Source organism: Rhyacophila brunnea, unplaced genomic scaffold (assembly GCF_057557595.1).
Source record: "Rhyacophila brunnea isolate RB1 unplaced genomic scaffold, BYU_Rbru_1.0 scaffold_24, whole genome shotgun sequence".
Taxonomy (NCBI): domain Eukaryota; kingdom Metazoa; phylum Arthropoda; class Insecta; order Trichoptera; family Rhyacophilidae; genus Rhyacophila; species Rhyacophila brunnea.
The window spans coordinates 28501960-28516883 of record NW_028232904.1 but is presented as its reverse complement, the minus strand read 5'-3'; the positions used below and the strand labels follow the sequence as shown (position 1 = coordinate 28516883).

The following is a 14924-nucleotide window of genomic DNA, read 5'->3' as shown; positions in this document are numbered from 1 at the left end:
AGGTCGCCATGTCGTGGTGGAAGGCGATACCCGAGGTGGTTTTCTCAGGAGATTATTGGGGACATTCAGATCAAGCATTGCTGTCACAAAGCTTGTAAGGCTGAGCATAGTCAACGCGACTATGAAATGTTTAGCCTTTATCGCTTGAGAGTGAGGCAAGCTGTTCGAATGGCCTATCGAACATATATGGAATCGGTAGAAGATTGCATTCGTGAAAATCTCAAATCGTTTTGGGATTATATTAAATCATTAAGGAGGGGTTATGCCGATTCGATGAGTTGGAAAGGAAAGAGGTGACCGGACATGGAGTGGCAGAAGCATTTGCTGGTCACTTCAAGTCTGTCTACGCAAGTAGTATCTATTCCTTATTTGGATGTTGCTTCCACGTCGAGACAGCCATCATGCGGTGCCCAGTCTATTGATATTTTTCCAGTTGATGAGAGTAATGTGTTAAAATTTATTAAAAAAACTAAAAAAATGCTCGCTCTTTGGGACTTGATAACGTCCCTACATTTTTTTTAAAGGGGTGTGTTGATCTTACAATGGAGCCAGGTATCTTTCCAGAAACGTGGAAGATGTCGAAGGTTACTCCAATCCATAAGAGTGGTACAGAGTCATCAGTAGAGAATTACAGGCCGGTAGCTGTTCTCTCTGCACCAGCAAAAGCTCTTGAGATGATCATGCACCACATGATTTCTCCAAAAATTGAGTCATTTATAATAAATGAGCAGCATAGATCTAGAGCAGGCCGATCAACGGAAACTAACCTGATGGTATTTACCGATTATGTGTCATCGGCACTGGATAGAGGCCACCAGGTTGACTGTTCTTATAATGACTTCTCGAAAGCATTTGACAAAGTCGATCATGATATCCTGATGGAAAAACTCCAACTTATTGGATTGTCGGATCGATTTTTGAAGCTATTCGGGAGTTATTATAGGAACCGTCAACAATACGTATCGTACGGCCTTTATCAGTCACAGACATTTATCACATTTTCTGGTGTCTCTCAGGGCTCAAACTTAGGGCCGTTACTGTTCACGATTTTTATAAATGACATTGCATTGGTAATAAAAAATGCTATGTTTTTGTTGTTCGCTGATGACTTGAAACTCTTTTTGGAAGTTGTCACCTTGGACGATTGTCGTCAGGTCCAACTTAATATAGATAATATATTAGATTGGGGCAGGCGTAACAAACTAGAATTCAATATTGATAAATGCAATCTTTTGTCGTTTGTCAGAGCCTCAAAAATGTTGTTTTTCCAATACTCGTTGCATGGCAGAGTTATATCAAGAATATCATCTGTAAGGAATCTTGGCATTGCGTTTGAGAGTAAACTGACATTTATTAGCCATATAGTTACCATTTGTAGCAAGGCGCTTAAAATGTTGGGCTTCGTCATGCGTACTTCCCGGGTCTTTTCGTATGTTACGGTACTATAACTTTTATTTAATTCTTTAGTTCGAAGCAGGCTTAAGAGTGGGTCTATTGTTTGGGCACCGCATCAGTTGAAGTATGGCCTTATGGTGGAGAGGGTTCAGAAGAAATTCTTGAGACTCCTTTACTTGAGGTTGTATGGATACTATCCGTGGCTTTATCCAACTGACTTTCTCTTAGGCATGCTTACATACTGCAGTCTGCAATTTAGAAGAAATCTTTATTTAACTACGTATTTTTTTCGACTTATACGAGGTATAAATGAGAATTCTGCCATTCTGGGCAGTGTTGACCTGTGTGTCCCTAATAACTATCTTAGAAATAGAGAGCATCAGTTGTTTATTCTCCCAAGGTGTAGAACCAACCTGCCACTGGTAATGCCAATTGGGAGGGCGATAGCTATGTTCAACGAAATTGCTTCGGGTGTTGATATATTCCACCTAAGTGAGGATGAGTATAGGTGGACGTTGTTTTATAAATCCTTAAAATAGGATCTGCTTAACTCATCCGGTGTACTTCCTTGTACATATCTAATTTATATTTTTTGTATGTACACATTTTTACTTTTTAATAACTTACTATATAATATGTCTATTCTGATCTATCTCTTTTTTATGTAATACTGTTTTATATTTCTTTGTTTATAAATGTCATGTTGTGAATGTCTTAAACTCATAATTTGTAATGTCCACAATATGTTAAAAATAAATAAATTGAATTGAATTGAAACACTGCCGAGTGATAAATAACCTCACTTTTTTGATAGAAGAGGCAGATAATGAAAGACGATTTGCTGTCTCAAATTTTGCCAAATATAATTAATAATGAAAAAGACGAATAATAAACCTTATTTCAAAACTAAGTACTTACTTATTTTTTAATTTTTTTAACATTTATATAAGAAATAATATAATACCTATTAAAACTTTTCACCCGGAGCGGAGCAGACCCTGGAGCGGAGCTGGAGCGAAGCAACTCAAAAACGGTCCGCTCAACCCTCTGGTGCTATTTGACCGGCTGAGATATCTCACAAACTCCAACTGGTGCGTTAAAATTCAAAAGCTTCTGAACTTTTTTGATCCATGCAACTTGTACGATAATACGTGGCTACGCGTGTATTTTCTAGTTATGGCCGCGTTAATACGTACTGCCAGCAGTAAATCCACGCACGTGAGAACAGGGTATTATGCTAGAAACCTATAAACATCACGTCACGTGACGAGAGCGCACGTGAGCTCGCGATAAGGTCTCATCACTGACAATAATTGTGCATTTTATACATGGGTAGTTAAGGAAAAAAAATTCTCTAATTACGCCATGCCAAATACCTGCACTAACTAGGTAGGTATGAGAAAAGGTTGGCGACTACACAGGATAAATTAATATTTAATAATAAAAAAAATAAAGCGATACGTGTATTATAAGATTGGTATGTACGTGTTTATTAACATAATAAGCGATTTTTGTTATATAATATAAATGCAATAAAATAAATTATATACTTACAAATAATATAATATACTTAATGTAAAATACATAAATTACTGCAAAGTTATTTAAATGATATTTTCGTTGGGTTTTCATTTCATTTGTTCTTCATCAGTTGTTGTAGACGAATTGTGGTAGAAAATGAAGTGTTTTTTGTTTATTCTCTGTTGGACTACTCTTGTGGCAGCCAAAGATATTAAAGAGGTAGGAATAAAAGCATGTTTGTTTTAGCAACCGTTGTTGACTGATTGCCGGACGATATCCCTAACGCCGAAATCATCAATGGCCGAAATACCGAATGCCGAATGATAAATAGCCTGAAACACAAATGTCAAATTCACGAATGGCTGAAATCCCGAAAGCCAAATTTTAATGTGTGTAGACGTAGACCGCTGACATAACGCACACTTTAGTGCGTGGCGACCTCATTGCTGGGTATCTGACACTGAGACATTCCCAGGTGTAAACAAACTGCTGATGCTTCATATTAAACGTAGGGCCTCGTGATACGCTCGATTATAACTGAGTGTAGTGCGAAGTGGATTGGTTTTTCGGGGTGTATATTATTTGTGTTGTCATTGTCATAGATTCGTAATTTTCATGTCTTTGTTTTTCCAAGCAATATCTTGTCTCTCTCTTCTTGGTCGTTTCCTCATTGTTGAGAGTCATCCTCTGGGCTACTGACTTTCCACCCTCCTCGATTTCCTGCTTATCGCAGGGTACCCATAGTAAGTTCCTTCACTTAGTCACTCCAGTGTTCTGACAATATTCCTCTGGAGACTCCTAGGAGACTATCCAAAACCATCAATCTCACCAGGTTATTCGGTCCAGACCAAACAATATGTCAAAAAAACTGCAGTATGCGTCTCATGTTGACACCACATTTTAAAGGAATCAATTGCCTTTCCTTCAATTGCCTTCATGCTCCATGACTCGATACCGTACAAAAATATGGCGAACACTAATCGATGACCCAGTATTGAACAGTAACAAGTCAAAAATTAAACATTTCGCGATATTGGTATCAAAATACTCGTAAAAATAAGCTATTGTCGGTTATGTACAGAAACAGTTCGAAAAAAATAATTTAAATACCTTGAGAGCCAAAATAACCATATGAAATTTTACAAACTTTCAAACAAAACCAGTTTAGTACAGATCCATTTCGAATTGTTTCCATTTAAAACTGGCGATTGGTGTTTCAATTTAGAATAGATAATTCTGATATGTATCCTTCTAAAACTTGTCAAATCTTGTGTATTGTAAAATATTCAAAATATTAAAACATGATTATCTCAAAACTACGATTTTGTGTTATTACTGTTTAATACTGGGTCATCGTAATGTTTGCACAAGCATCATTTTCGTGGCAATTGAAATAGGTATCCACCACATTAAAATTCCACGAAAACCCACATGACATGCAACACCAAATAATGTCTCGTAGACATTTTGATATAATAATTATCTTTATTTACTTTAAGGCTATACTTCAGTTGAGGCATGGTCTAAAAAGATCGTGGCTAGGCGATGCGCGGATTGTGCAAATGACGCATGCCGAGCGAAATATAATTTGTCATAAAAATCCAACATGCGTCCATTTAATGTCATGTTTATTGTTATATTACTAATAATAATAGTATATTCATTGAAATTTTTTCTGTTTTTAAGTAGGTACATACGTAAAGTTTTTTAGTCATCTTTACACGATTTTCATCCGACGCCATGACAAAACAAATCGACGTGCAGACACCTCGACTATCGGTATCCGATTGGCGACTAGTGAGAAATTTCGTCGCACCTACTGTTGAAAATTATTTGTCGTTTCACTGAAGTACGCTCTTAAGCAACGGTAGGTATTTCCTGTATAACAAAATCGTGTTCCAAATCTGTCTGATTGATTTCAAGGATGATTCATCTAGAAGCAAAGCCCAAGCTGGTGACTGCATCTGTCCTGATTTCAACCCACTTCTTCGAAGACTCCAGTTTGATGAACTTTCTGTTCAGAAAAGGTATGTTTTTATATTACGATATAGATTTAAGACTAAGGGGGGACATGCTCGTCGAAGGTCAAAATTGAGTTTTTATTGTATTTTCAAACCATGATCCTGGACACTCCTTAAACGTTGTAGATAATCTATTTATATAATTTTGAAGCCTTATTATCCTTTATAGTTATTTTAAAGATTTGATGACTGCATAAAGTATTTTTGTTACATAAAATAGTATTCTTTTAAACCTCTCGCTCTAATGTTTTAGAATATAGTCATATTTCGGTACATAACTGTGCAGTGGTTTTAAGATTTTTTACGTTAATTAATTTTTAAACGCATTTATGAAACCATTAGTATAATTTATTACGAGATAATTTTTGTAAAATATTCACGATAAAAAATTATATTGATAATCTCTGTGATCCCAAATTTGACAAGAATTAGGCATTTTATTATTCAAAAAATCGGCAAGATCAACACATTTGAAGATGATTTTAAAGATACTTATTAAAAGCTATGTTTTTGACCATTCAAGTGTGATAAACATCTTATGAATAATGATTGCTTTATAATAATTATTGACCCAAGAATAAGGTAGTGTTTTTTTGAAATACGCCATTTCTTTTGTCATTCCCTAGTGGTTAAGCTACAACATACGGCCGTAGCCATAAATTGACAAACTATAATTAATGTAGGGAGTAAAAAAAAATTTTCCTCTCACTGTTCGAACAAATTGAAACCAGTCTCTGGGAACCATGATGGGAATATCACTAAGTTTTTTGGCTCTTTCAATCCGAGAATGATCCACGTCACATTCCAAGTGGGTGTGGCCAGGTAAAAGAAATTTCTGGTCAAATACTTCTATTGAATCGTGACAACTTGTTACCAGACTAAACATCGCAGCCATATTAATGTTACGGTTTTGGCCACCGCACGTATCCGAATAGATTACAATTCGGGTGACACTACTGGTAAATTTTTATTTTTTTTGTACAAGCATGACGCAATATCGTCGGATCCTCTTTTACCTATTGCTTCATGCCACATGTAACATTCTGTGTTGCTTTCGACAGAGCAGTCCCTTATCGTTAAATTATATGTGGAAAACAATCGTTTGTAAAATGCTACGTTTGATGTTAGTGATGGTGTATCCAATACCTTCTGTAGGTCAAAAACCAAAACTCTCGTGTTCTGATTTTCTGCTGCAAAGATTTTATCTTGTTTGTACCCTAAATCTGCCATGATTTTATGACTATTGAAGTCTATTTCCAAAAGTTCGCGTTCTGTTTGAACTTTCCATAGTTTTTGTTTTAAGGAAAAACTGTCGCATGTTTTACAAGTATCAAGTTTAGTGTAGGTTGCTTGAATTTATATTCAGTTTCCTTGAAAACTATTTTGAACAAATCATGGGATCCACATTTAATATTGATATCTTGATCTTTCAATTTTTCATCTTTGAATAATTCATACATTTTTTTCATATTTAAATGACTGGGTAAATATGTTTTAGCTGTGTATTGACGTGAATAGTGACTCACATATTTGGGAAAATTCTGAATAAACTCTTTCATACATTGTCTTTCCGGTAACATTTTATTGAAAGGTTTGTGTTTTCCATGGTTGTCACCATCAGGTATAATATTACATGAACCCTTAACCTTCTTGAGTGCTATATCTATTTTCCCACGAGAGATTCCATAAATGCATTGATACATTTTTTTTACGCACAACAATTCAACTACCGCTTGCCTGAACAAAATATGTAGCCGTAATATTAGGGGAATGCTCTCCGCCATTTACAAATCTTCCTTTTCTTTCTTCTTTCTTCTTGGCAATTGCTATTCCACTGCTGATGATCTGATTTTGTACATCCCTAGTTTTCGTATAAAAACTGTTAAATATCTGATTTTGATCACGAGAAAACACAACATGTGACTATTTTTCTGCAACATTCATCTATTGGTTTGAATGTTTTAGCAGCGACCATATTCCCTTTCCGGTTTACATACTGCTTCCCTCGGCACTTTAATTCTTGTTGCTCCTTACGCTTAATCGTTATTTTTTTTTGACAAAGCTCTAAGGAAGATGTTTCAATCGGCTCATTATGATTCCCTTCGACCACAGTGGCAGGGGTAAAATCCGTGTTTCGCTCATCAGCCTAACCGATTTTTTTTAAACGGTACATGTTCAAACACGCGCGTTAACATCTTTTTACTCCCTACTTCAATTATAGTTTGTCAATTTATGGCTACGGCCGTATGTTGTTGCTTAACCACTGGGGAATGTCAAAAGAAATGGCGTATTTCAAAAAAACACTACCTTATTCTTAGGTCAATAATTATTATAAATATATTTTTTATCGTCAATATTTAACTATATTAGTGTCGAAATAAATTATACTAATGGTTTTGTAAATGCGTTTAAAAATTAATAAATGGAAAAAATCTTAACACCACTGCACATGCATGTACTGAAATATGACTATATAGTCTAACATTAGAGCGATAGGTTTAAAAGAATACTAGTTTATGTAATAAAAATACTTTATGCAGTCATCAAATGTTTAAAATAAATATAAAGGATATTAAGGCTTCAAAATTATATAAATAGATTATCTACAACGTTTAAGAACTGTCCAGGATCATACTCTGAAAATGAAATAAAAGCTCCATTTTGACCTACGCTGAGCATGTCCGCCCTTAAGAGAAAGTCAGTTGTTACTTTACTTTACTTTAATTGTTACAATAAGTGCTAATACTTACTAAAACTTACTTATGATGTCATGAAACTGTATGTTGCATTCGCAAAAAATCTGGTGACTCTTAGCTATGCTAAATTTTAGAGCGAGATAGACAGTTTTGACTGTTTAGACGGCTAACTTATTGTAATTGTAACAATAAGTGCTAATACTTATATACAGACCTAACCTAGATAGCTGTCGTAGCGGCCGAAAGCAGTCTTGTATATAGAATAGATGCTCTGGAACGGTCACAGTTGCGGCTCGCTAATGAGTACCCCACTTTATATGTACAATTATTTACTTTTGCCCAGCACTAGGACGCTTGAATTCTAAAATAATATCCCTGATAATTTCCGATATAATGAATCATCCGTAAAATAATAAGATATTCATTGAATAATTATGTTGTCCTCAGAAATGCCATCCATGCGATGTGGACTCATATAAATTCAACGCTGACAGAAGACCAGGGCATCATGAGAGATGTTATCTTGAAGATGTCAACCAGTGATTCCGACACTTTGCAACAAATAGCGTTTGTCAACTCCGTCTGGATGTCTAGTCACCTACCATACATCTCACAATCGCCGCAGTTCTGTCCCGTTGCTCAGGTTTGTATAATATTATTACTAGAGAGCGGATTTATATGCAACAAAAAACATGATTGTATACATGCACGTATGCACTAAAAATCAATAAAATTTGCACTAAAACCGAGAAATATGCAGTTAAAAATTGACATTTGTTGGAAAAATTGTAAATACCCACTTTTCCCAATATTACTGACAAAAAATCGAATAACTAGTTAATAATTTTTCAACATAATACGATAGCAGAACAAAAAAACACAAACAATGAATATAAAGTTAATCAGTTACAATTTTCAAAATAGTTTTTTCACAAGTACAAATAATTAAATAAATAAATAACTTAAAACACAAACATAACTTAAAAAACAAAAACGGCACACTTAACTATTCCTAAATACTATTTTCTGTTTTTTGCCCGAAAAAAAAATTACAAAATTTTTTTCAGCATGAAATTTTCCCGCATAGGTATCTGTCAGTATTTTGTTTGTATGCGGAAAACGACCTCTCAACGTCCACAGAGGTGATTGGGCAAACTTTAAATAAAGGTGCCCAAGCTGAATTCACTTTTTCTGATAAATCCACAGCTCGAAAATGGCATTAAAAATGCAAGTACCATCCACCTTCCTAACTTAGTTATATTTTGATAAAATAATTAAAAAAAAATGATAATTATGAATTCAAAAGCTCTAAAATATACATTTATTTATGAAATATGCAATAATGTCTCAAATATGCATTTATTTATATGCACAATAAAATTTTATTTTAGGATTCTGCGTCTTTCAAAACTGATTTCTGTGCAACTCTCATAGCTGTGCACTCATCCTAATAAAACATGCACTAACATTTATAAATCCGGACCCTAATTATCATTATTTTTATAGAACATCAAATCACTTCAATGTATATTTTAATTACATTACAAAATATTAATTTAAATAACGACTGGTGGCGCTTTTAGCAGTGGACTGTAATTTGAAGGTGATGCTGGATTCCGGATCTAAGGGGGGTTTAACAAGATGCCAGACACTGACCTTTTATGATGTTGATGATGGTTCCGTGGTCTGGTTGCACTATCACTCACGTATTGTTTAGACGGTACACTATTGATGGATGATATATGAGTTTGATGAATGATGATGATATCATCATTCATCAAACCCGGTATCACGGCTTATATCGCTCATCAAGCCGGTATCACGGCTTGTATCGCTTGGACGGCGGACATACTTTATCAAGCTGACCCGGCCGTGGCCCACAAACAACTTTTGAATCAGTCCGTATAATAATTGAAATCATAAATAAACTGTGGTTTATCGGTAACAGGCCAATACGCACACGATATCTTGAGATAATTGAATGTTATTCAATTACGGTCGATTGATGACCCGTAATTGCTTGTAGTCTGGTCTCGTCACAATAATAAATAAGGATGTGAGATAAACATTTTTGCCTGTTTTTACGAGGGATGGTTTCCAATCCTGCGCATCTATTCTATACACAAGACTGCTATCGGCCGCTATCGGCAGCTATCGAGAGAAGTTTTTTTTGTATCGAAGTATTAGCACTTATTGTTAGAAAATATCTATATTTGGCCTTGTATTTTTCCGACCATAAATGAGATAAATGTGATATAAATGAGAACTCTGATATTCTTTGTAGTACATATTGACCAGTCTTGATTAATATTATCTTAGAAATCGGGAGCATCAGTTGTCTGTTCTTCCAAGGTGCAGAACTAACCTACCATTGGTGATACCAATTGGAAGTGAAATAACTGTGTTCAATCAAAACGTTTCAGATATTAATAATATTATATTTCACATACGTGAGATGAGTATAGGTTGTTTTATAAATTCTTAAAATAGGGTATACTTAACTCATTCGGCCATTGATATACTACTGGATGAATCATATGCTTCTTAAATTGACGCCCGATTTTCAGCGACTCGGTCAGTGTTAAAACTTACTGTTTTAATATCAGCGGACTTATCTCGATATAAGCTCACTTAATATTTGTCTCAAAAACGACCTGGCAATAATTATGAGTAAGCCCGATCTAGCTTGCATCTTACTCTAACTAATAGTCAGCGCATGATGACTTGCTCTGTCCGCTCAGACATGAATTTTTGGTAGCTTGCAAGCTTTGGGTTGCAGATACCCTTAGGGTCACTATTCCAAGAACGCAAATTTAGTTTTACAGCCAGGGCAATACGGGTGAACAGTCTTAACGCATTATACCTACAAGGAAATATTATAAGACGATATTCGTAATATCTTCTTTTGTGGTACATTTTTAAAATGACACTTGTATGGGAACTCCTTATCTAGTAGTATAACAATGCATTCGGCATACTTCCGTGTATCTGCCTTATACTTTAGACGTTTTAGGGTCTCATATCCCCTTTGCACCTTGCTGAACTTGCCCGTAGAATGTTGCGTGGAACGTCGGGGTCACCACTGTGGGAGTCATGGTGTTGTGGATGAAGAAGTCGAGAATTGGTGGTTGCTCCGATGGATGGGAAGCGAGTTTTATTTGCAGCATAAACAGTCGGTGCAAGAGTAATGTTACAGTAGTTATGTTTGAGAAGATTAGATGTTGTGCGGAGCGATACAGAGACTGAGATACTAACAGACCGGGAACTTATATTCGAGTGACATGTCCAATGAATTATGATCCGCTATTTATTGACGTACTCACAATAAATTAAAGCAATATCTTGAAAAGAATATTTAGGAAATAATTATTATAACTAGTTATTATAATTGAGTAAGCTACTCTATTTGGGGTTTAAGTCATTGAATATGGCTGACTATGTGTAAAAACGGATATTGCGGAAATTATAATTGCAGTATGCTATTTACTGAGTTTACCACAATTAGGCACTACGGGAAAATTAAGGAATTTGTAATTGCGGTCAGTTATTTAATATCGCCGATCAATACGCTGACACGGATTGAGTTGTTTATCCCAAGTTTCCTTAACCCATCCATGTCGTTATTATATTATTTCAGATGATAAACTCGACAGTGGAGTGGCAACGCACGAAGAATCCTGATGTCTTATCTGATGCCTTGAAGGAAATTGCATTGACCACCATCAACGCCGTGGAGTTTTCTGCAGATAACGCTTTCCAGACAGCAGGGTGTCCACTTCAAAACCCCAAGGTACATATTACATACTTGTCTTTACTATACCCATATACCAGTGGTGAAGGGTGACTTTTGGAAAGACGCAGGCTGTGGAGATCAAAGAAAAATAGTACAATTGTCAAGTATAAATACACAGAACAGATATTTTTTGATTAATTAAATAAAACACAATTTTATAGTACTTATTCCTCTTTTTTATTAAATTTTGTACGGGTTTCATCCTCCTTAAAGGGACATTATCAACTCGACTCAACTCGACTCAACTCGACTCAACTCGACTCAACTCAACTCAGTTCATTCGAAATTCAATAGATACTATTGAAGATATCTTTTTTTAGAACAGATATTTTTTGATTAATTAAATAAAACACAATTTTATAGTACTTATTCCTCTTTTTTATTAAATTTTGTACGGGTTTCATCCTCCTTAAAGGGACATTATCAACTCGACTCAACTCGACTCAACTCGACTCAACTCGACTCAACTCGACTCAACTCGACTCAACTCAACTCAGTTCATTCGAAATTCAATAGATACTATTGAAGATATCTTTTTTTAGAAGGTAGGTTTTAAATAATCACTTAGTATGGAGTCTTCGCCACTGCTCAGTAATGATAGATATAGTGGGATGTTTGTGACCCAACGCGTCGACGTCCAGGACGCATCCTAGCCTCCTCCAAGAACTTCCTTCATGACACCGTCCAACCATGCCTGGGCCGCAGTCGACTTTTTTTTACTATTAATGAAATAATGATAAAAATTGAATTAGCAAACTAACCAAGAACTCAGTAAATAGATATCTGTTTGCTTCAATATATCTGACGCAGAAATCACGTAAAAGTGGAAACATGGCGAACTTATTTTTTTGAAATTTTGATTTAAAAGGCTCCAATTTTTCATAAATGCCTTTAACTTTTCTTTTTAAATCAATGAATACACTAGTGGTCCTTGCATTGATTTTTCACTCAATTTTTTAAAAATTTCAACCTACTAGAAGTAGAACAAAATTATCGTTCCTAAACAAATTTGCCTCAAATTTCAACATTATGATTTGACCCTTTAATTTCATTTTATCACGAGCTAGCCAGCGCGCTTCACAATAGTAGGTATAGAAGTGAGGTTTTATAAAATTAGTCTCCATATTTTCAGACAGGTTTGCAAACCACCTTTTATTGTAGTTTATAACAAGCGGCCGTTTTATAAACTATGCATTATTTGCAAACTGCAAACCTGTGGCTACATTAATTGTGTTAAACTGTTCGCGCCTCCCCTTGCAACACTCCGCGCTTCCCAGTTTGGAAATCGGTGCCATACAGTATAATCTTCTTTTACAGTTTCGGGATTTAACATGCTTCGACAGAGGGCTGACTTATGAATTTGATGATATGTGGAAAAAATCCGAAATCCTGATTCCATATAGCTATAAAAAGATCGCGAAGAAGCTGTACAAATCCACATCTGATCCCGACCGAATGTTGGCTGCCATAGCAACTGTCAGTATATCAGAACCCGTAGTAGACTTCGTAGCATTCTTAGATGAGAAGTTCGCATATGAAGTAAGTAACATTATCCCTACAATATTTACTCGGATAAAAGCACCACGTCGCGTTAATTTTCTATTAGGTGTGTTAGCAGATCATAAACTCACATTGCTCCAAACTAACACGGATATCACTCAAACCAATTCCATAAATAATGTGGTTATCCACAATAATTGTTAACTAACACACGGCATGTTAACTGTGTTACTCAAGGATATTTGATAGCTCGCGGTTATCTTGGTCATGAGGGGCCGTGTTAATAAATAGCACGTCTAACTAACACTAAGTTTCACGAGTTTTCGAATATCGACACACAATAATCAAAATTTTCATCACACAACCACATGTTTTAAAATGTTCATCTATCTATCATCCATGAATCTATCCACTGCTGGATTAAGGCATCTCCAAGCTGATTCCACTACTCTCGGTCATGTGCGTTGCGTTGCCACGTACGACCGTAGAACTTTATCATTTTCATCGATCCAGCGGCCTCTAGGTCTACCTTGTGAACGTTTTGTACATCTTGGATACCATCAAAATTTGTCCAACGATTTGTTAATATGTATACGACCTTTTTTCCATTAGAGAAAATTTGTGACGTGTGTTTATTCTACTTGTTAGGTCATCCCGCCACGACAGGCCCCCCAGCCCCGGGCCCCTAGGCTAAAGCCCTGTCAGCCCCCGCCCTTGTGGGGGCCATGCCGTATAATATACTGCATTTTATTATTATTACTACGTTTTCTTAGCTCGTATTCTTATTTGTTCGGTGGTTCTTTGTCCGGTACAAATCTTGCAATCGATTTTTAACTAACTTCCCGACTATTTGAAACTTTTAGAATTTATATCAGAAAACGATGCCAATGCATTTTTTTAAATACTTTTAGCCATCTTAGAGTAGAATTGAATTCATTTTCAGTTAATTCTGTTTTGTATGAAAAGTTATTTCGACACCATTATTGGTTGCAAGAGGTCTGGGGTGTTAGCAACTACATTAATAATATATACGTGCGTTACTATGGAAATCAATATGACATGTCAAAATGACATTTCAGTATTATTTCTTAAGTACAAATTTTTTGATCGTCTAAGCTAGTCAAGTAAAGTTTATATGATTCAACAGAAAATTTAAAAACGTTGTATATAGAATGTTCTTTTTATCTTGTAATTATTAAATTATTGTTTGTAATTTCTAGGCATTGCGCGTCCAATTAACGTCACGGATTCCGTCCTGCTGCTGCGAAGAATTCACAACGAAGAGTTTAAACTTATACAAATTGTTCGAACCGCATTCAGAACGTTCAGTGTCTTTGGTTCTTGCCAAACATGCAGCCGAATTCGCCAGAATTAGTAATCCTTAAGAGTAAGGAAACTTCAAACCATCTGCTGTTGTAATATCTGAAGGAATTATAACTTGAATCAATATTCTTGTAATAAATCATTAAAACCTATACCTCCTTCTCTTAATCCATTTTCGCCTTATAGTTTTAGCATAATATGGACACCACACATAAGTTGTGTAGGGTGACTTTTGGAAAGAGGTGGGCTGTCGAGATCAGAGAAAAAGAGCACACTTGTCAGGTATACTTACGGGAAATTAGAAGATAATACGATATTAGTACTGATTAATAGGTACACACTAATAACAACGACGCACTAAATGACTAAATCAATGAAATTTCAATAGCTCACTGACGATAGAAAATTGAGCGATGAGTTTAAATTATCTTTTTTTTCTAAATATTTATAAATATCAAAAATCTTTAAGGGGGAGAGGCATGCCAACAGATAACCTGGAGGAAAAATACGAAGCTTGCAATTTGAGAATTTTTTTTTGATAATTTACAATTTCAACTGTATCTGAAAACATTAAAAAGATTTTTTTTTAATTTAAAGATAAACTTACAATTCTAAAAAAATGTAATAAAATGTGAATTCGTTGCAGGGTCACATCTTATTATTACATTATATTTT

At 35.3% G+C, this 14924-nt stretch overlaps 1 protein-coding gene across 1 annotated transcript; it reads left to right on the top strand.

The window, feature by feature from the left end:
* The first annotated feature begins 3025 nt into the window (after positions 1-3025).
* LOC147069282 (uncharacterized) lies at positions 3026-14375 on the top strand. The gene is made up of 6 exons (XM_085951154.1): positions 3026-3135; positions 4840-4943; positions 8081-8276; positions 11271-11423; positions 12744-12965; positions 14147-14375. Exons 1-6 carry the CDS (start codon positions 3073-3075, stop codon positions 14309-14311), a joined length of 903 nt encoding a protein of 300 aa, XP_085807280.1. The 5' UTR covers positions 3026-3072; the 3' UTR covers positions 14312-14375.
* Positions 14376-14924: the final 549 nt, after the last annotated feature.

Excerpts from the sequence above, each read along its gene's own strand:
- LOC147069282 (XM_085951154.1), top strand. The coding sequence starts at position 3,073 with ATGAAGTGTTTTTTGTTTATTCTCTGTTGGACTACTCTTGTGGCAGCC. Across the intron at positions 11,424-12,743 it reads GTCCACTTCAAAACCCCAAG|TTTCGGGATTTAACATGCTT; the intron begins GTACATATTACA and ends CTTCTTTTACAG. Across the intron at positions 12,966-14,146 it reads ATGAGAAGTTCGCATATGAA|GCATTGCGCGTCCAATTAAC; the intron begins GTAAGTAACATT and ends TGTAATTTCTAG.